General features: G+C 42.4%; 1 protein-coding gene across 2 annotated transcripts; it reads right to left on the bottom strand.

Annotated features, from left to right (window-relative positions):
- Positions 1-529: 529 nt before the first annotated feature.
- Positions 530-18,528, bottom strand: LOC112216187 (DNA (cytosine-5)-methyltransferase 3A). Of its 2 annotated transcripts, none has more exons than XM_024375993.2 (25): positions 18,466-18,528; positions 16,664-16,798; positions 15,868-16,013; positions 15,465-15,687; positions 13,540-15,341; positions 12,359-12,530; positions 11,491-11,592; positions 10,488-10,555; positions 9,603-9,758; positions 8,902-8,985; positions 8,634-8,786; positions 8,432-8,539; positions 8,142-8,277; positions 7,785-7,895; positions 7,629-7,670; positions 7,417-7,496; positions 7,149-7,261; positions 6,787-7,055; positions 6,432-6,577; positions 5,854-5,944; positions 5,492-5,640; positions 5,237-5,322; positions 3,366-3,435; positions 3,052-3,170; positions 530-2,779 (listed from the first exon to the last, which is right to left on the bottom strand). In XM_024375993.2, the coding sequence occupies exons 2-25, from the start codon at positions 16,791-16,793 to the stop codon at positions 2,638-2,640; spliced, it is 4,698 nt and encodes a 1,565-aa protein (XP_024231761.1). In that variant the 5' UTR covers positions 16,794-16,798; positions 18,466-18,528; the 3' UTR covers positions 530-2,637. The 2 variants fall into 2 exon arrangements, with proteins under 2 accessions (XP_024231761.1, XP_024231764.1); XM_024375996.2 differs by having other exon boundaries at positions 11,491-11,550.
- Positions 18,529-21,652: the final 3,124 nt, after the last annotated feature.

Here is a 21,652-nt window from a genome sequence, read left to right as displayed (position 1 = left end):
AGTGTTGTGCTCCATACAAACCTCACTAAACCCCCCCCCCCCACCCCTGACCCTAAAACCACATTTCACCTACAGGCTTGGAGTGTACGCAACAGGCTATGGTCCCAGAGACCACTGTCACGACTTCGGCCGAAGTTGGTCCCTCTCCTTCTTCGGGCGGCGTTCGGCCTCACCGGCTTTCTAGACACCACCGATCCATGTTTCGTTTTGTCTTGATCAAACACACCTGGTTTCCATTCCATTAATTATGTTCCTTATTAAACACTCTGACTTCCCTCTCTGTTTTGTGCGTTATTGTTTGTCATGTGGGTTCTCGTTGTTAGTTCTCTGGATTATTGTGTTTGTTCCTTGTTGGAATCTTACTTATTTGAGTAAATTTTGAACTATTACTCATATCTGTTTCCTGCGCCTGACTCTGCATTTTTCCATTCACCAACGTCCTCACAACCACCTAATAAGCTTTAGGTGCACACACACTATAATATAAAATCAATAAATTATCCGACTGACAAGGACAAAGTACAAATAATACCATTTGGGAAGTTTATTTCTAATCTAACATGACTGTAGATGTGGGACAAAAGCTTTACATGTGGTTATGAGACTGTGACAACTATACATTAAACTAGTCTGTGGACAACTACACATGTTTTATACAACCTGACCAATATTAAACATACCATGCAAGAAAATAAGAAAACAATTGAATAATATAGCACCAACAGGAGTCTAGTGAAGACCCTAATAACATAATACTTTTATACCAATACCTCAAATGTTATCAAAACATACAGTACACAGAACGATATTGTGAATTCCCTTTGTGTCATAAAAAAAAAAAAAAATGTAATAAGGCCAGCATCTTATGTACGTAAATCACAGTCCAGAAGGTGTTCAACTGATGGTGCTTATTAAAAACAGATGGTAAGAAAAACCCCATTTGGTATCGAGTATGTGTTCGGTCTCTGAGTTAAGAGAAGTTTGACGTCAGTCACCACACTGACACACAGCATGAGAGGAAGGTATGGAACTGACACACAGCATGAGAGGAAGGTATGGAACTGACACACAGCATGAGAGGAAGGTATGGAACTGACACACAGCATGAGAGGAAGGTATGGAACTGACACACAGCATGAGAGGAAGGTATGGAACTGACACACAGCATGAGAGGAAGGTATGGAACTGACACACAGCATGAGAGGAAGGTATGGATGCTGGAGGGGAACAAGGGTTCAAAACTTAATTATTAGTTAAGAATCTCAATAACCCCAAATGATAAACAGTACTTATGATTTCAGAATAACTTGTTCTATGAGAGAGAGTAAGAGAGAGTAGAGTAAGTTGTTCTATGAAAGATGGTTGTGTTGTGGTATATTTCAACACACTTGCTGAGAGAGGTGAACAGAACACTGAAGTTAAAACCATCACTTCAACTTAACACACAGTTTACTGGTCATAACAGCACACGTCAAACACAGGCATGAAACCGAAGTGGGTATTTTATGAGTAGGCCCTCCATGTGACCTTCATCAACACCCTAAGAACATACAAGGGAATTTTAAAATAGTTGCTTTCACAAACTTACATGCTGCCTGTCTGATTTACTGAAAGGATTATGAGACAACGTTTATGATGTATTCCTTTCCTCAGAGCTTTGTCCAGCTCCCTTTGAAATATTAAAGAATTCATAATAATTACAGGAGAAAAATAGTTCTACATGTGTTGTTCCTGGGTTTAAAACAATTGTTTAGTAGGCACTTGCAATTAAAACTGTTCCTCTGCCCACTGCTCCAAGAGAGAGGGAGAATGTACACATCTTACTAATTAAATCAAAGCTGTTAGGACTGGCTTTCAGCAACTTTTTCTTTGAAGAAAATAAGCATGCAGGTTTATATAGCATTCACATGCTTCACTATATCACCCAAATTAAAGTCTATAAATGGCAAGTGAGACAATGTAAGTCAAAATGTGTGTCCTGTGACCAACTATCATTAAAAACCTAAACATACTCTAGCACCACAGAGAGAGTAACAATGGTGAATATTGGGCAAGTTAAAATACAAACAAACACTCAAGGCACATTTTCTGCCTTGAATTTCAGATTTTCAATTCTCAGAGGATCTTTTTTTCCAAACAAGTAACAAAACATTAGAAGGTTCAGTCATATTTACAAGTGAATATGATTTTGACTATTTATAAAATTCAATTAAATACAGAAAACTGCAGATTTAAGACACAGATCAGTATTGAGGTAGATAGTGGGCAGGGTTTGAGGTCTGATCTCACCATCATTGACCAAATGTAAACAAAACATCAAATACATGATTGACAAACTTGAACTACTCCAGACAAACCGAAATAACCAGTGTCAGTGCATTCTGGGAATACTGTGATCATATGACCACAATGCATTGAAACAGCTGCTCATTAACTGAAAAGGAATAAAACAGACAATACAGACAGTAGTACAAAAAGACTAATATGATTGAGGTCAGTCTGATAAACACAGGATAGTTTCATTCACTGAAAAGCAGGGAAGGATAAGTATACTGTTTTTATCCTCCCCTCTCCAACAATCAGCCATTTCATGTTGCTGTTGTTGTTGACAGTGCAGCATACAGGAATGTGAGGTTCCTACTCACAGGCAAAGTAGTCCTTGAGTGGAGCTAAGAGGTGCCTGATAACTGGTACACTCCATGATCGGCCCAGTACTTTTTGCCGCTGGCTCTGACCCATATTGTTGACATCAGTGTAATGCTTGCGAAAGCCAAAGATCCTGCAGGAAGGTCAATCATATAAAGTGGAAAATGTTAGAACAATGTAAAAACAACCTGAGTGTAAGTGTATTTGTAGCAGAAAATACAGATTACATTCACTTAACTACCACACTATAAGACCATTGACAAGTGAGAGCCGTATCCATGAACAGTTATGGTATTAGAATAATGGTAACTATAACAACTTATAAACAATGTAATTACACTGTAATCACTTCTATATTCTATGCTGTCCACCCCTACCCCTTTACTCTCAATAATAAAGGCTTACTTCTCCATCTCTGTGCACCAAAGGGAGTCCTCCTTGCCATTAGAGTCAACGGGTAGGGGTCCCATCTTCCCCTGTCTGATGGAGTTGGACTTGGTGGTGATGGTACGAACTTTGTTATACTATAAGGGAATGAACAGACGGATAACAATCACAGCTTTAACCATGTTTCAAATATGGACATCCCATCTGATGCTAGAAACTCATTCATACATTTGAAAATATGCATTAGAATTAATCTGAACTTCAAACTTCAACCTCTCTTGCCAGTGAAGTACTGATGGCTAAAACCATCTAGAAAAGCTTATTAGTGTTACCTTGGCCGTGCGTCCAAGCTCCAGACAATCCTGCAGGTTCACCTTGTCATCCAGAGAGGTAGCTAGAGGTCTAAGGAGATAAACACATACAGATGAGTGAACTCTCTGCCAAACCATCTTAAAGTAATTTTACTTCATGTAGATGACTTGAACATAAGAAAATCAACATGATATTGAGTGCATGTGTTAGTGTTTATCAGTAGGCGTGTGTGTAGATGTTTGGGGATGTGTCTATGTGTTAGTTGTATATACAGTTGAAGTCAGAAGTTTACATACACCTTAGCCAAATACATTTAAACTCCGTTTTTCACAATTCCTGACATTTAATCAGGGTAAAAATCCCCTGTCTTAGGTCAGTTAGGATCACCACTTTATTTTAAGAGAGTGAAATGTCAGAATAATAGTAGAGTGATTTATTTCCGCTTTTATTTCTTTCATCACATTCCCAGTGGGTCAGAAGTTTACATACACTCAATTAGTATTTGGTAGCATTGCCTTTAAATTGTTTAACTTGGGTCAAACATTTCAGGTAGCCTTCCACAAGCTTCCCACAAAAAGGTGGGTGAATTTTGGCCCATTCCTCCTGACAGAGCTGGTGAAACTGAGTCAGGTTTGTAGGCCTCCTTGCTCGCACACGCTTTTTCAGTTCTGCCTACAAATGTTCTATTGGATTGAGATCAGGGCTCTGTGATGGCCACTCCAATACCTTGGACACCTTAGCCAAATACTCCTACACCTTAGCCAAATACATTTAAATTCAGTTTTTCACAATTCCTGACATTTAATACCTGGACTTTGTTGTTGTTAAGCCATTTTGCCACAACTTTGGAAGTATGCTTGGGGTCATTGTACATTTGGAAGACTAATTTACGACCAACCTTTAACTTCCTGACTAATGTCTTGAGATGTTGCTTCAATATATCCACATAATTTTCCTACCTCATGATGTCATCTATTTTGTGAAATGCACCAGTCCCTCTTGCAGCAAAGCACCCCCACAACATGATGCTGCGACCCCCGTGCTTCACGGTTGGGATGGTGTTCCTCGGCTTGCAAGCCTCCCCCTTTTTCCTCCAAACATAACAATGGTCATTATGGCCAGAGGACATTTCTCCAAAAAGTAGGATCTTTGTCCCCATGCACAGTTGAAAACAGTAGTCAGGCTTTTTTAATGGCGGTTTTGGAGCAGTGGCTTCTTCCTTCCTGAGCGGCCTTTCAGGTTATGTCGATATAGGACTTATTTTACTGTGGATATAGATAATGTTGTATAGATATAGATACTTTTGTTTCCTCTAGCATCTTCACAAGGTCCTTTGCTGTTGTTCTGGGATCGATTTGCACTTTTCACACCAAAGTACATTCATCTCTAGGAGACAGAACGCTTCTCCTTCCTGAGCGGTATGACAGCTGCATGGTCCCATGGACTTGCATACTATTGTTTGTACAGATGAACATGGTACCTTTAGGCGTTTGGAAATTGCTCCCAAGGATGAACCAGACTTGTGGAGGCGTACAATTTTTTTTCTGATCCACAGGTACACCTCCAATTGACTCAAATGATGTCAATTTGCCTATCAGAAGCTTCTAAAGTCATGACATCATTTTCTGGAATTTTCCAAGCTGTTTAAAGGCACAGTCAATTTATTTTATGTAAATTTCTGACCCACTGGAAGTGTGATACAGTGAATTATAAGTGAAATAACCTGTCTGTAAACAATTGTTGGAAAAATTACTTGTGTCATGCACAAAGTAGATGTCCTAGCCGACTTGCCAAAACTAGTTTGTTAACAAGAAATTTGTGGAGTGGTTGAAAAACAAGTTTTAATGACTCCAACCTAAGTGTATGTAAACTTCTGACTTCAACTGTTTACCTGTTCATGCCCGGGAGGTTTCCCCAGAAGTAGCGAGCTCTGTGAGCTGGGCTCACTTTTACTGCATCAATCAGGATGGGATTGCACTGGACACAGATGAGATTATTAGTCATTATGAAATGAATACGCAAACATACAGCCAAATGTATTGACCAGAGAGAGTGAGAAAGATCCAGAGAGTGAAAGAAGGAGAGAGAGACAGGCCTCATTGACCATGGATTAGCGTATTCTTATAGAAATACCTAGTATCTTTACCTCAAGGAAGCGACAGATGTCAGTCTTGTCATGACCGCTCATGGCCACCACATTTTCAAAGAGCCAGAAGAATGGCCGATCATCATCTTCCCTTGGCCTCATCATGGTCAGCATCCTGTAATATTCAAAGAACAGCCTGCCTGTGCCCTCTGGAAACAGAGACAGAGAAAACCAATGAAACACCATTAAAACACGTTTACTAGGCCAATGGAAAGGTAAGGATGTACATGTAACAGCAGGCTACTCTGTTAACTGCTGATAAAACAATGTGAAAACGGACTGGATAAAGTGCTTCAGACATTTCCTCTCTACATTGTCTAGTAGAAGCACTCTTTTTACTTTGAAGCCAGGAGGTTCCTTACCAAATAAGCCCTTCCGAGCAGGGTTGACGCAGGCCAGATCATTGCTGGGGCTTCCTCCAATCAGGAGGTCAAAAGGACCCCATTCAGCCAGCTAAAGCAAACACACAAAGGTTACCCTCTGAGAAAAAAAGGGTTCCAAAAGGAAAGGGTTGTACATGGAACCCAATGGGGTTCTACCTGGAAACATAAAGGGTTCTTCAACGGGTTCTCCTATGGGGACAGCTGTAGAACCCATTTAGGTTCTAGATAGCACATTTTTTGTAGAGAATGACCATAGAAGTGTGTGTGTGTGTTGTAATGTGTTCTAACATGAATGTGTGTGTGTGTCACGCCCTGGTCTTAGTATTTTGTGTTTATATATTTATTTGGTGTGACATGGGTTTATTTTGTGTTGTGTTTATATATGGGGTTTTTTCGTAGGTTTTGGGATTGTCCGTTTGTTGTTTTTATATTGTTCGTTTTTCTTCATTATTAAACATGTATCTAACTTACCACGCTGCATTTTGGTCCGACTCTCATTCGACGGAAGAAAACCGTAACAGTGTGTGTGTGTGTGTGTGTGTGTATGCTGAACTCACATGTTTCCTGGTGATGGTGCGTACGTCGTTGATATGCTCTATCTGGCCCTGGTGTTTGATCATACCCACAGCAATCGAGTTCCCACAGATCTCAGAGGCAATGTAGCGTTTTATGATGAAGCCCAGGTCTTTGAGCACCAGGTACCCTGCAAGAGCACAATGGTCATACACAGCCATCCAACACCATTAACCACACCTAAAAAAGACCAAACCCTAACCTTTCTGCACACAGTAACCTGTCAGATAACAGAAGAAACACCTGCCATTGCATACATCCTCATACAACACATCACAATCACTCATCTGTAACAATCTCCCCAAGAAGAATGAAAGCCCATATTGAGAATGTACAAACCTGTGGCAATCCCATCAAAGAGAGACAATACCCGGATGGGTCTGCGTTGATGTGTAGGGATGGAGGGATACATCCTGTGGGGTTCAAATTTGAGGGTACTGTTGTTGACGAAGAACTGTTGAACACGCACGCTCCAGTCAGGCCGTAGCTTGAGTGATCCGTTGCACTGGGATGGTAAGCACATGAAGCAGCTCCACGGGTCCACGTCCTTCAGTTGGTTAAAGGTTCCATCGCCAACCAAAAAGTTCAGGCAGTCCTTACAGAAACACCTGAGAGAGAGAATGACAGAGAGGATATGCATGTAAAAGAGGAAATGGGAGTGAAAGAAAAGAGGAAAAAATGTACTCTTGAGCCATGCTTACCTGCAACAGCTGGCATTGCCACACAGAATGACCTCTTGGCCAGCACAACAAACAGTGCAGTAGGACTGGTAGCCATCTTTGTCGTATCTGTACAAAGTCTCAATAAAGTTCTCCTGTAAAGGTTACAAGGGGACAGCTTTACCATGGGGATGAGGTTAATTAATGTCAACAATCTTTCAAATGATAAGCAGACATGATCTAACATGTCTACGTTTACATAAATAAACTGAACAGTCATTAAAGGACTAGGAAGACGTAGTTGGTTTACCTTACACTTCTGGCAGAGACTCCCTTCAAACAGTGGGTGGAAGGTGTGGATGTGGGGGGTTCCACACGATAAACAGAATTCTGAGGTGATACAATAATTAATTTTATACATTAGTATAGTAAAATTACTGATTCCATTATATGCCATATTTCAAAAGCGCAGAGAAATACAGAGCAGGAAAATAAAATTACAGTGGAAAGAAATCGAAATACCTTCAATTTTCTTGCCTTTCATAACCTCTTGTAGCATTGCCCCTATGAACAACAAAAAAGGAATTGAATTGATGTAAATATAATTATTTAGTGACAAAGTAATTAGAAAATCTGCCCTCATTAATGAATATGGATTACGGTGGGTATAGGACTTACCTCTGCTGTAGCCCTGATTCCCAGAGGATGGTCTGTTCTTATTCACATACTTCTTCTTAGCTGGGGGTTGGTAGTCTGACAGAGCTGAGTCTGAAGATTCTGCCTTCAAATCTTTGGGAATGAAACAAAACAAAAAGAAACTGGGATGACCTGCTAATAGAAGTGTAACTACAGTGTTACTACACAGGAATAAGTGTTACCCTGTTGTGGAAATATAATAGAAGCAACACAAAGCACTACGGGGTGAAGTTTCACCTAGGTACAGAGCTTGGTCAGCTTCCCCTCCCCCAATCCTAACTTTAACCATTTGTGGGGAGATCACCGTCTAGGAGCAACTTCACTCTAAACCACACATACCTGCAGGGGCTGGGGGGTTGAACCCATCTGGTCCAGTGGGCTGGAATCCACTGTGGGCCCAGTCCAGCATCAACTTAAGCTCCTCTTGTTTATTCCCCGCTGCAAGAAAGGACTTCTCACAGCGCTCACCAGCCAACTGCACAGACATGAAATATGAGTGGTGAGTAATGTCGTGCTTGGTGGTATTATACAGTATGGAATATTGTGATATATATGTTAAGGTAACAAACAGTGATGTACAGAGCTTTACAATGGAATGTTATACAGTGATAAAATAATTCCAGCCCTACCTCAAGGACCTGGTAGATGGCATCTTTGTAGGTGGGCAAGCTAGCATAGGAATTCTTGCAGAAGCCCGTTGCAAAAGCTGCAAAACGCAGAAGCCTCTCTGTACAGATCTGAAACACAAAACAAAGGAAGGATTCAGATCAAACATCAATCTGTTCTGCAGATCAATCTTATTATTTACAACGAGTCAAGTCAAGTCCTCACCTCGGAAAACATGCCGTCTCCAAACCACTCTACCCGGCGCATGGATACAGGCGGTGTTTTGTTGGTCTTCCAGAGCACCACCACTCCAGGCCACCAGGAGAAGCCCTTCACCTTTCCCCACACCAGCTCTCCAGTGGGGAAACCCTTCCCATCCTACAGGGTGAGACCCCGGGAGATGGAGGGTTATTCACATGGGTTTACATGATAAGGAAGCATGTTGCCATGCATAGCAAATATTTGTGATACTAATTGTCATAAAAGTAGGAACCTGGTAATCAACGCCCTTCTTTGCTGCCCTGCGACTCGGAGTAGACACATTGGATGTTGATGTTTGATTCTCATTCTTCAGGGGCTGAAAATCAAAAATATTTATGCTTGAATACACAGATAAAATAGTCTGAAGACAATGACAAACACATTCACAGATTAACCTGAAAAATGTAAACAAAGACATTTGAAAGGGTGTCTAATGGGTGACTGCAATTGTAAATATCAGTTTCTTTAAAAAAAAAAAATGTTTTAACATGTAATACGCTACTCTGGTACTTGGTTTGTCAGCATTTATTTAAGCCACCCAATCCAGCTGACCATGGTGCACAATTGAGAATGATAAAGGCGAGGAAATTGGAGACTACCATGTCCATAAAAAGTGTTAGAAGTCAGAACATTAGAATCCGAATCACAAGAGCCACGCAAACAAATTATGATGTGCCAATGACAGCCAAGCACACCTTTATAACAAAATATACATGTTCTGTTGTTTTGACAGTACTGCGCCTTTCACTGTCCCATTCGCCAGAGGGGCTCTCCTACAGGCTGGTGGGTGAAGATATAGGAGGACGGGCTCATTCTTATGGTTGGAATGGAATTAATCCATGTGTTTGATACCGTAGCCATTATAATGAGCCTGTCCTCAGGTATCTCTGCCCACCAGCCATCACAGGTAGGAGCACAGGTGAGAGTACCTACCGTCACAGCCTCAGACTCCTGGTCCTTTTTGCTGTCGTTGTCAAGAACCTGTGGCTTGGCCCAGGCACCAGCACCGGCACCAGCCTGAAATACAGCTCTCGCCTGTGGCTTCTGGCGTAAGCTGCTCTCCCAGCCATAAATGCCCCTAATGTTGCCCTGAGGGACAACACACATATGCACACACACACATATTGAACACATCGAGCACACACACACACACATTTACGCATTCAAGCACTCACACACACACACACTCACCTTCTCACATCCAATAACTAGCCCACTACTACAAACCATAAAGCAGATCACGTGAAAAAACTTGAAAGAAAAAGAAGAAGATAAAAAAGCTACTGATGAGGTTAGTTTGTTAGACAAGGGTGAAAGGCTGGCATGCACTTGTCCTAGGCATAGTTTAAGGTTTTGAATTCAAAGAATGTCAAATCTTAGAGAATGGTTGATTGGACAAGCAACAGCAGAGTTAAGCATACTGCTGACCTCTATTTAAAAAGGCCTGTAGAGAAAAGTTTACCATAATGTCAAGACATCCATGTACACAAAAGATTCATGAACACTTTGCTTTGTTTGATTTGAAAGAATGATATTGTTTCCATTGTCAGGTGTTGTCACATGCAGTTTACTTGGGGTTTAATTTGTCACACATCCCCCCCACTACAGCAAGGTAAAAACAAGCATAGGCTCCAATATCTATGTCTGTTTTCTACTGGGAAGCTCTGTTATGCGAAGTTGATTATGAGTCCCAAGAAAACAATAACGTCACTCTTAGCTAAATCTTAAGTTACCATATACGTCGAATTGGTTCACCCAATACTGCCAGACATGAAATATGGTTAAAAAAAAGAAAGAAAAAATAATACTAAACATTACCTCCATAGTATTTGTCCAAATGACATCATCCTCAACGAACACAGTATGTTCCTCATTCTTTGGTCCATCTACAAACACAAATTGTATTAAACCAAATAACTTTTTTTTTTTGCCTGAAATTGTCCAAAGGTGAAAAGACAGCGCATAGACAACTAAAGAGACAGGGTTTCATTGAAAAGCATTGAGAGAAATTTGAATTTCAGTTTACATTGACTGAATTGCAATGAAATGAACTCCAACCATGGAAAGAGCCGTAGGCAGATTGTGAAGCATTCTCTGGTAATGTGTCACCTGTACACTGCTTAAATCGAGTATAAAGGTCCAATACAGCGGTTTTTTATCTCAATAACAAATCATTTCTTAAGTACCCTAGAGTGATTGTTTTCAATTAAAATGGTCAAAAAGAAGAAGCAGCAGGCCAAAACTCCATCCAACCAAAACAGGCTGAATTTTCAGGCAGTCTTTTCAAACAGCTCTTAAACTAAAAGGGCATTATTATCATTTTCACAATTTCGCAGTATAATTTCAACCTCATAGCATGGAAATACATAGAAAACACAGGGGGAAAAAAACACTGCACTGGGCTTTAAAAGGGTCAATCAGCAGTTGAAACAATAACAAAGTGTCGTCCCCACAACTGTTTCGGTAGAAATCTGAGGGACGGAGCTGGAGAAATGTAACCACTTTCAAATTAAGTCTATGGATTCAAGGACTGACCATCCATGATATCAACAGTATCATTTTAAGGCTTTAAAGTGTTTGCTTACGTTTACTTTGTTTACAAACTTTGGAGTAAAACAAGCTTATATTTTGGGTTCTGATAGGAAAAGACAGTTGAAATAAGCTCATGAGGCATTTAGAAGTTATATTCTTCAGGAATCAATGGGTACATATCATTCATTTATAAGGCCAAATGTGGATGTAGCAACTGCTGATTTCCCCTTTAAGTGATCTAGATGATTACCAATGATCATCTTCTGTAACTGTCAATATCTTATCTTACTGATTATCTTCTGCAGCCGCACTGTGCATGGCTTCACTGTCCCATTAAGGTAATTCACCCCTGGAAAACAACACATTGATGCTTCCATTATTAACAGGGATCCTGTAATAGAAGTATGTGAAACACTGAATCAATGGACAGTGTAAGATTACAACCCATATAATACTGAATTCTGCAATCATGACTACAATATTAGATGATTAGACGTGTAGCTGTTTTGGTGCTGTGTAGGGTGTCATGTCAAAATGCACTTTTGCTCTCAGGGCTTGTGCATACCAGACAATGCTAAGGGCACCACACACATGCAGAGATGATGACAAATGGTTTCTAATATGTGACAGTGCCCATGTCAGGGTATTTGCATGCACACGTTTTAAAATTCATATGAGAGGCATACAATTATAGCTAACTCAACCAATGGTATGGTATGTTGATAGCACCCCCTCTATGATAATACCATCCCCTTTAAATAACAATAATGATTTCTCACAAAAATATATAAATCTGTCTATTCAGTCTGTTAAACTTACATAACAACTTCTATAAGACTGTCCAGAAATGTAAACCTGAAGCATGCTCATGCTACACTAACCTACCCCAACAATGGAGAGCTGGCACCATCCTGAGCATCTCAACCCATTAAAGCTAACCCTTTCATGTGTTAATCCACGTGATAAGCTGCTTGCCGGTACACACACACAAACTAATGTGTGTGTGTTAATGCTAAACCAAAATGGAACTGTACCTTTAAAAAGGCATTTGAGTGCTCTTGTGGGTGCAACTCAACACATTATTAATATACTTAATTATTATAATTATATCACATTCTATTATATTCCTATCCCAGTCCCCTAATGAAATAACGTACCTGATGGAATCTTTCTGGAACAACCTCGACTTTCCTTCTTCCTGCCAAGCCCGTTGACACTGTTGTTGTCTGAGAGAGTGCTATCATTGGTAAGGTCTACTTTCTGAATGGAGTCCAGCTCACTCTCTGTCACACTGTCAGCGAACTGGTCAGCATCCCCATTCTCCACAGCCTGAGAACACAGACACAAATAATATAGATGCAGAGACTGACTGACTGACTGACTGACAGACAGACTGACAGACACACACACAGCTTTTGGACAGACCTCTTGACTTTTTCCACATTTTGTTAGGTCACATTTTGTTAGGTCACTTAATCTAAAAGTGGTTACATTTTACCCCCACATCAATCTACACACAATAGCCCATAATGACAAAGCAAAAACAGGGTTTTAGAATTTTTTGCTAATAAAAAATAAAAATAAAACCTGAAATGTCACATTTACATAAGTATTCAGACCCTTTACTCAGTGCTTTGTTGAAGTACCTTTGGCAGCGATTACAGCCTCGAATCTTCTTGGGTATGACGCTACAAGCTTGTGGGAGTTTCTCCCATTCTTCTCTACACATCCTCTCAAGCTCTGTCAGGTTGGATGGGGAGCGTTGCTGCACAGCTATTTTCAGGTCTCTCCAGAGATGTTCGATCGGGTTCAAGTCCGGGCTCTGGCTGGGCCACTCAAGGACATTCAGAGACTTGTTCCGAAGTCACTCCTGCATTGTCTTGACTGTGTGCTTAGGGTTGTTGTGTGCTTAGGTGTACCTTCGGCCCAGTCTGAGGTCCTGAGCGCTCTGGAGTAGGTTTGCGTCAAGGATCTCTCTGTACTTTGCTCCATTCATCTTTGCCTCGATCCTGACTATTCTCCCAGTCTCTGCCACAACCATGCTTCATCGTAGGGATGGTGCCAGGTTTCCAGGAGTGTCATAGCAAAGGGTATGAATACTGTAAATAACGTATCTTAAAAAATCTAAAACCCTGTTTTGGCTTTGTCATTCTGAAATGTTTTTATTTAATCCATTTTAGATTAAGGCTGTAACGTAATAAAACGTGGAAAAGGTCCAGGGGTCTGAATACTTTCCGAAGGCACTGTAAGTACAGAAATGGGACAGTACCAACGCAATAACTTCCATGCAGGCATGCATTGACATACACGTGTGTGATGCTTTTTATCTTTCACGTACCTGTGTGAAGACTTTCTGAGCTTCAAGTGGGGGGCAGGGCATGGCTAAGAGGGTCAAAACAAGTTTCCTGAAGATGGTGTTCGACCCAGAAGCCTTCAGCACAGTGCTCCAATGTTGCTCCAGCGAAGGTGTTGCCGAGTCATTCTGGACCCCTCCATCACATCTGTTTTCTCCCTCGTCCCCCTCCTCTGCCAGCTGGTATTCCAGGAACTCCTTGTTCAGCTGGCTGATTTCCTCAGGTGAGCTGCAGAGCCCCAGTTTGGCCCCCAGCTCTCCCACAGCCTTCCCTGTCACTTTCAGCCTGCCCTGAGGGCTCAGTAGCTGGGCCATGCTCCTCAACACACCGTCACTAAGAGGCAGCCCCTCTGCCACGCGGGCTGTGAGCGCTGTGTAGAAGGACAGAGCCTGTTCCTGTAATAACTGCAGTGCTTCACTTCCTGTCTCTGATGACTCACACAGGAAGTCCTCCACTACAGCCCCACCCACATTCAGCTCTGCCCCTGGCAGGTGGAACTTTGTGGTCTTGAGGAGAAAGGCGTCACGTTCCTTGAGGAAGAGCACGACGGCTTGAGGACGGAGGAAACTGGAGGCATAGGAGCGCAGGAGGCCGCTGGCATCCTGTAGGATCTGCACCAAGTCAGCCCGGGCTGAGCCCTCATGGTGATGCAGTCGCTCCTGGAAGACACGGAGGGGCTCTAGGGCCTGGTCCAGAAACATGAAGATAGCCCTGAGTTTGGGGTCCTGCAGCTGTGTGCAGATCAGCTTAGCCTTATTATCTATGTTATCCTCTTCATTACAGGAGCTGAAGTGGGAGATGAGATCGGTCCACATTCCCAAAACCTTCCTGACTAACATGCAGAAGCTAAGGCAGCAGGTGGTGAGGGGAAGGGTGAGGCCATCAGTACCGCTAATGCTGGAAAACAGTTCCTTCAGGTTGTCATCCTTGGTGGAGCAGGAGGAGTAGTGGGAGTAGATATCTACAATAAGCTCCTGGGCCTGAGTGGAGAGCTCCGACACCCCAGCATGGCAGGCTGCATCAGCCACTCCATACAGCCCACTTAGCACCAACATGTTGGTGTTGAGTTCCCTGAGTTGTGAGCATATTGGCTCTGAGGCAGAACCATTACCATCTGAGTAGAGAGCAGCGAGGTTAGCTGCAGGAAGCCCAAACCTCTCCAAGGTCTCCACCAGAGCTGCAGCTGTTTTCTCTCCAGCATTGTCATCATCTGGAGGCTGCAGAACATCCAACAGCCTGATGCAGTGCCTGGCTTCCTTTACATCAAAATACCCCACTAGAACTACAGAAGCCATGTCAGTCTGCCCTAGCACCACTCCTCCGTACATGTATATGCAGTAAGGAGTCTTTTGGCAGGCAGACACTATGTCCTCTGGGTACTGTAGTCCCAGGACATACTGGCCGTATCTGTTAGACACTTGGTCCTCAGCCGCGGAGGGACCAGAGACACAGTTGGCTTGAATGAAGCGAAAGACCAACTCACTACAGGGTGGAAGGTCACTGCAGCTGCCCTGACTGCTTTTCCCAGGCTCTGGCGTTAGGGTGCCATCACTGGCAGCCAGGGAAAGCTTGCAGTGCTTCTTGGACTGTGAGTGACGCTTCAGGTCAAACAGACCTGAGTGATAGATGTTGAGGTTAAGATCGCACAGACTGCAGTAGGCATAGATCTCTCCCAGAGTGCTGGCCCCCACCCAGGAGTAAGTCTCCCTCCATATATCCTCATAAATAATACTTTTCCTTTGATACTTCCCTAAAGCTTCTTCCTCCGTGTCGGTTTCCAACACCCCTGTCGAAAAAAGGAAAACACAAATTGATTAACACAAAAAGATCAACAATAATCTATCTTGATTATAAGGTCAGAAACAGCACAAATAATATTTCAACCCATGATATGTAAAATACTGAACACCTGATTGACTGGGACTGTGGCTGGCAGAATTGTGGCCCTTGAGGTGAAGTCTCTGAGGAGAATGTAAGCGGAATATGGCAGGCTGGATGTCCTGGCCTTGGCGAGCCTCTACAGGGTTATACACCTGCCCTGCCAGGTTAGCCTGGAAAAACCTCTTGAACCACTTCAGGAATATGAAGTTGGGCTGGAACTTTCCGTTTATCAGCTCCTCCACTGGAACAGTCTAAAGGGGAGGGATTTAGAACAATAAGCAGATACCACAAAGAAACTAAGGGAGAATCCCTCTGCCCATATATAAAATATTAACATACAATAAAAAAAGATCCTTGACTTAAATGTGATGGACAAAAAGCTATGGGTGTAAGTAATTTATTTACGGAAACAAAATGGGGTGTAGTCGAACCTTGGTGACACCAGTCTTGTTGAAGCCAGCTTGGAGCATATTGTAGTTGTGGAGGAAGTCTGACATGTCCTGGGCCTGAAACTTCACTGTGCTGAGGTCGATGCACCCAGGGAAGATCCAGTCCATCAGCTGGCAGTAGCAGGAACCTTCACACCACAGCCACACAAAAGAGGTTTAAGACCCTCTAGTAACCAGGGACAGCAGGACAGAATAGCCTGTAGTCTCCAACAGGTTAATCACGAGCTACCAGTAGCTCGCAGCCCAACTATGAGTAACAATTCTGAAAGTACATGCAATTTTCACATTTTCCACCACACACTGTCATAATCAAATCTCACAAGTATCAGACACTGCAAGCTCCCAGCTACTTTCTAATTAATGTAACACTGACATTATCCCACTCCTGATTAGTCACTATTGGCTTAAAAAGACAAACCGAACACAATATCTGCCAATTAAATGGCAGAGAACATGGTGCACTACTTTCTCTTGCACACTAAGGACCTGGGGAAGAGTTTTCAGGGGAAAGGAAGAGAAAATAACGTGCCTATTTAAAAGCTAGAAAATAATGAGTAGATCAGGTTTAATTATTTTTAAAGTAGCTCTCATGCTAGAAAAGGTTGGAGACCTCTGCTATAGTGAAACGTGTGCTTTTCATCAGACATTAGAGAGAAAAGTACCTGTCCACTAAGTGTCAGAAGTCTACGTTCTTTCTATATGATAAAAGCATTGTAGACGGCTCTATGATTCTTGTTATAGCGTAGCAATGAAGCTGTGTGACCTAGTGAGACAGTACCTGAGCATATGTGCTCCACCCGGGTGAATTTGATGTCCAGGGTCTTATTGAGCCAGTCCAGCAGTTCAAAACTGCTGCATTTCTCTGCAGTGGCATCTGGGGTCTGGTCTAGGTCCACATTTGTCGCCATTTTTTCTGTTATTTAAAAACGGACATAAAATCAGAGACGTTTCACATGGACATCATAGCATTTCTTTCAAATATAACATTTGAACCTCTGTAATATTTGTTTAAATAAAAGTACTGGTTTCAAATGTTATACACCAACAACAAAATGACAATCTTTCTGTATTTAAGCCTATATTTTCTTGGGTCAAATGTGTAATTACCAGTGTCACATTTTGATTTCTTGACAACAGTATATCTGTCATCTGAAGCCATAACAGCCCCCAATCAGGGAAAAAGAAGATGGGGACCACTCTTTTATAGGAAGGTCCAAAGCTCTATGTTGTCATATCAACTATCATACCTATTCCATAATTAAACCAACCCTGTTCCCCTTCAGGGGGCAGCATGGGGTATTGGGGTAGACAGCAGACCAATAGATGGGGCCACTCAATCTTTTGTTCGAAAGACAAAGGGCTGCTTGACTTTTTGTTGTTGTGTGGCAATAGTCAAAGGACAGTTCTTCTCCAAATCAATCCTACTATTTTACACAACATATTTCAGTAATATTAGGCTATCCTTTATAAAGTCCTAATGGTTGTACAATATTAAACAGACCCCTTTAGGGGTTCATCATAAGACTGACTGAAGGACTCGGAAAAGGGAAACTGCAATGGAACGGGTAGTTTATTAGGTTTAATTATTGTGTAAGTATATGGGTGTGTTACATAGGCGAATTCAAATGATCAGATCCATGGGAGAATATTGCAGGCACACGTTTGCAAAACGTGCAACCCACATTGCTTTCCCTGTCTGTTAGTTCTGAGTTCGACACGCTGGGTCATCACTAGTTACCATAGCCACAGTCCTAATTTTGGCTAAACACCGCCTTTTTCAACAATTTATCTTCTTAAAATTGGATTTTAAACCTAACCCTGGCCCGAACCACCCTGCTAACCTTATGCCTAAACGTAACCTTAAACTACAACCAAAAAAAGCACATTTTTGTTTTTATGCATTTTTAAAGATATAGCCAATTTTAGCTTTGTGGCTGTGGTATATAATGAAAACCGCCAGCTGGTTTCATTTCTCCCCCTTCCTATGTGTATAAAGAACTCTCGCGGGGTAATTTTTGCCGCGAATGTTCCATGCAAAGGAAGAGCAGATGAGTCTTTTCTTGATCTTTTCTCCGATACAGGTTACTGCCAGACATGCACACTGCAGCTCAGGATTTGGTAATACTGTAGACTAGCTTCTATTGTCAACAAAGCTGTTGCCTTTATACTGGTGGGTAATCCAAGACATTACGACACTATAAACTACTGTACTTTTTTCAATCTAATCTTGTTCTTCAGCATTGCCCTCTAATCTAATATTCCCTAACAGACATGTAAACAAATACTGTAGGCCTATTAATTCTAAAAGACAGGGCATTACTTCTACTGACATTGTATGATCAAATACAGTAGGCTACAGTAACATCGGGGTAAGCCTAGGCTGTTGACTTGTCTTTTGTGTCGTCAACCAGACTTCGTGCTTTTGTTAATAGGTGGAGGTAGACCAATTGGCATATACAATGTTGGCTATAAGCAATAAATATACACGTAATCATAGCGTCACCATTCGTGTCGCATGCGAAGTCGTACAGTGGAGAATGATAACTAGTGGCTTTAAAATATGAATCATGGGTTACCTACCTTTGTTGTCCTTCCTCCTGGTAGACTGCCACCGGGATGGAGAACCACAGGCTACTTCCCCAATACTCTCTGATGACGTCTCCCCAACCTGGCTATTCTGATTGGCGGACTGTACGAAAAGGGGACGTCCCGTATGGCTATACATGCAACGGTAGCTAGAGTTAGAAAAAAAAGGCAAGGCCCGGATGTTGAAATTGTGCAAAATTATACAATTGTATTTTATTCGCGTTTGCTCGACGATTTATGGAAACACTGTTAAAAGCTTGTGCGTAATGTCCCGTTGGCGACCGATTGATCGGCGCAAACTTTATTGCCAGTTCTTGACTAAGTTGGCCGACCAGGGAAAACCAGTCGTGGGCTATAAAGGGCCTCGAGCACGACTGAAAAACCTCCTGACCATATGGATATCACCATTGCTTGACTTGGTCTGAAATAAATTCGAGTAGAGACCACCCCCCAGGCCCTGGCCATGGTACCCATGTAAGCCCTGGGGTGGTACAGAAGAAAGGGGGCCTCGACCCCAGGAGAAGGGTCCCCCACAACACCCAAGGTACCGGCGGCCACGGCCTGACAGCATTGCGGCGCCTAGGGGAGTGATCTTATCTGGGCCCAGGACGGTTATTGATTCGGAAGAGCAGGAGGAGGCGAGCTTGTAGAAAGGACCGAAGACATTTGTACACATTTTAAATGGCTTTTACAGTTTGGATGTTTTACAAGAAAAAATACTTTTATTCATGGTTGTTTCTATTGTTTTTAACAACATGTAATTTTTAACAAATGTAAATGTAATATTCAACTGCTGTGTTTTATGCTTTTATGCCATTTTATGTCTTTTATTTATTTATTTTTATTTAACCTTTATTTAACCAGGTAGGCTAGTTGAGAACAAGTTCTCATTTACAACTGCGACCTGGCCAAGATAAAGCAAAGCAGTGCGACAAAAGCAACAACACAGAGTTACACATGCGATTAACAAATGTACAGTCAATAACACAATAGAACATCTGTATACAGTGTGTGCAAATGAAGTAAGGAGGTAAGACAATAAATAGACCATAGTGGCGAAGTAATTACAAATGAGCAATTAACACTGGAGTGATAGATGTGCAGATGAGGATGTGCATGTAGAAATACTGGTGTGCAGAAAAAAGCAAAAACACATATGGGGATGAGGTAGGTAGTTGGTTGGTATGGGTTATTTAATGATGGGCTGTGTACTGCTGCAGGGTTCGGTAAGCTGCTCTGACAGCCGATGCTTGAAGTTAGTGAGGGAGATATGTCTCCAACTTCAGTAATTTTTGCAATTTGTTCCAGTCATTTGCAGCAGAGAACTGGAAGGGAAGGCTGCCAAAGAGGTGTTGGCTTTGGGGATGACCAGTGAAATATACCTGCTGAAGTGCGTGCTACGGGTGGGTGTTGCTATGGTGACCATGTGAGCTGGGATAAGGCAGAGTTTTACCTAGCAAAGACTTATAGATGACCTGGAGCCAGTGGGTTTGGGGACAAATATGTAGCGAGGACCAGCCAACGAGAGCATATAGGTTACAATGGTGGGTAGTATATGGAGCTTTGGTGACAAAATGAATGGCACTGTGATAGACTGCATCCAATTTGGAGGCTATTTTGTAAATGACATCGCCGAAGTCAAGGATCATTAGGATAGTCAGTTTTACGAGGGTATGTTTGGCAGCATGAGTGAGGGAAGGCTTTGTTGCAAAATTGGAAGCCGATTCTAGATTTAATTTTGGATTGGAGATGCTTAATATGAGTCTGGAAGGAGAGTTTACAGTCTAGACAGACAACTAGGTACTTATAGTTGTCCACATATCCTAAGTCAGAACCGTCCAGAGTAGTGATGCTAGGCAGGTGCGGGCAGCGATTGGTTGAAGAGCATGCATTTAGTTTTACTAGCGTTTAAGAGCATTTGGAGGCCACGGAAGGAGTGTTGTATGGCATTGACGCTCGTTTGGAGGTTGATTAACACAGTGTCCAAAGAAGGGCCAGATGTACAGTATACAGAATGGTGTCGTCTGCGTAGAGGTGGATCAAAGAATCACCCGCAGCAAGTGCGACATCATTGATATATACAGAGAAAAGAGTCGGCCCGAGAATTGAATCCTGTGGCACCCCCATAGAGACTGCCAGAGGTCCGGACAACAGGCCCTCCGATTTGACTCTGTCCGAGAAGTAATTTGTGAACTAGGCGAGGCAGTCATTAGAGAAACCAAGGCTGTTGAGTCTGCCGATAAGAATACGGTGATTGGCAGAGTCGAAAGCCTTGGCCAGGTCAATGAAGACGGCTGCACAGTACCGTCTTTTATCGATGGTGGTTATGATATCGTTTAGGACCTTGAGCGTGGCTGAGGTGCACTCTTGACCAGCTCGGAAACCGGATTGCATAGTGGAGAAGGTACGGTGGGAATCGAAATGGTCGGTGATCTGTTTGTTCACTTGACTTTCGAAGACTTTAGAAAGGCAGGGCAGGATGGATATAGGGGTGTAACAGTTTGGGTCTAGAATGTCTCCCACTTTGAAGAGGGGCATGACCGCGGCCGCTTTTCAATCTTTAGGAATCTCAGACGATACGAAAGAGAGGTTGAACAGACTAGTAATAGGGGTTGCGACAATGGCGGCGGATAATTTTAGGAAGAGAGGGTCCAGATTGTCTAGCCCAGCTGATTTGTAGGGATCCAGATTTTGCAGCTCTTTCAGGACATCATCTGTCTGGATTTGGGTGAAGGAGAAGGGGAGGCTTGGGCCAGTTGCTGCGGGGGGTGCAGAGCTGTTGGCCGGGGTTGAGGTAGCCAGGTGGAAAGAGTGGCCAGCCGTAGAGAAATGCTTATTAAAATGATCGATTATCGTGGATTTATCGGTGGTGACAGTGTTTCCTAGCCTCAGCGCAGTGGGCAGCTGAGAGGAGGTGCTGTGTACACTGACTGTGTATATTGGTTCCTGACTTCCCTGAAAAGTTGCATATCGCAGGGACTATTCGAAGCTAGTGCAGTGCGCCACAGGATGTTTTTGTGCTGGTTAAGAGCAGTCAACTCTGGAGTGAACCAAGGGCTATATCTGTTCTTAGTTCTACATTTTTTTTAAAGGGTACACTTATTTAAGATGGTGAGGAAGTTGTGTGATGAAATGACGTACAAAAATATATTTGAGCTGTTTTTAAAGAAAATGCAACAAT

This window comes from Oncorhynchus tshawytscha, linkage group LG16 (assembly GCF_018296145.1).
Source record: "Oncorhynchus tshawytscha isolate Ot180627B linkage group LG16, Otsh_v2.0, whole genome shotgun sequence".
Lineage (NCBI taxonomy): Eukaryota > Metazoa > Chordata > Actinopteri > Salmoniformes > Salmonidae > Oncorhynchus > Oncorhynchus tshawytscha.
The sequence above is the reverse complement of the archived record's forward strand: the minus strand, read 5'-3'. Positions and strand labels throughout refer to the sequence as shown.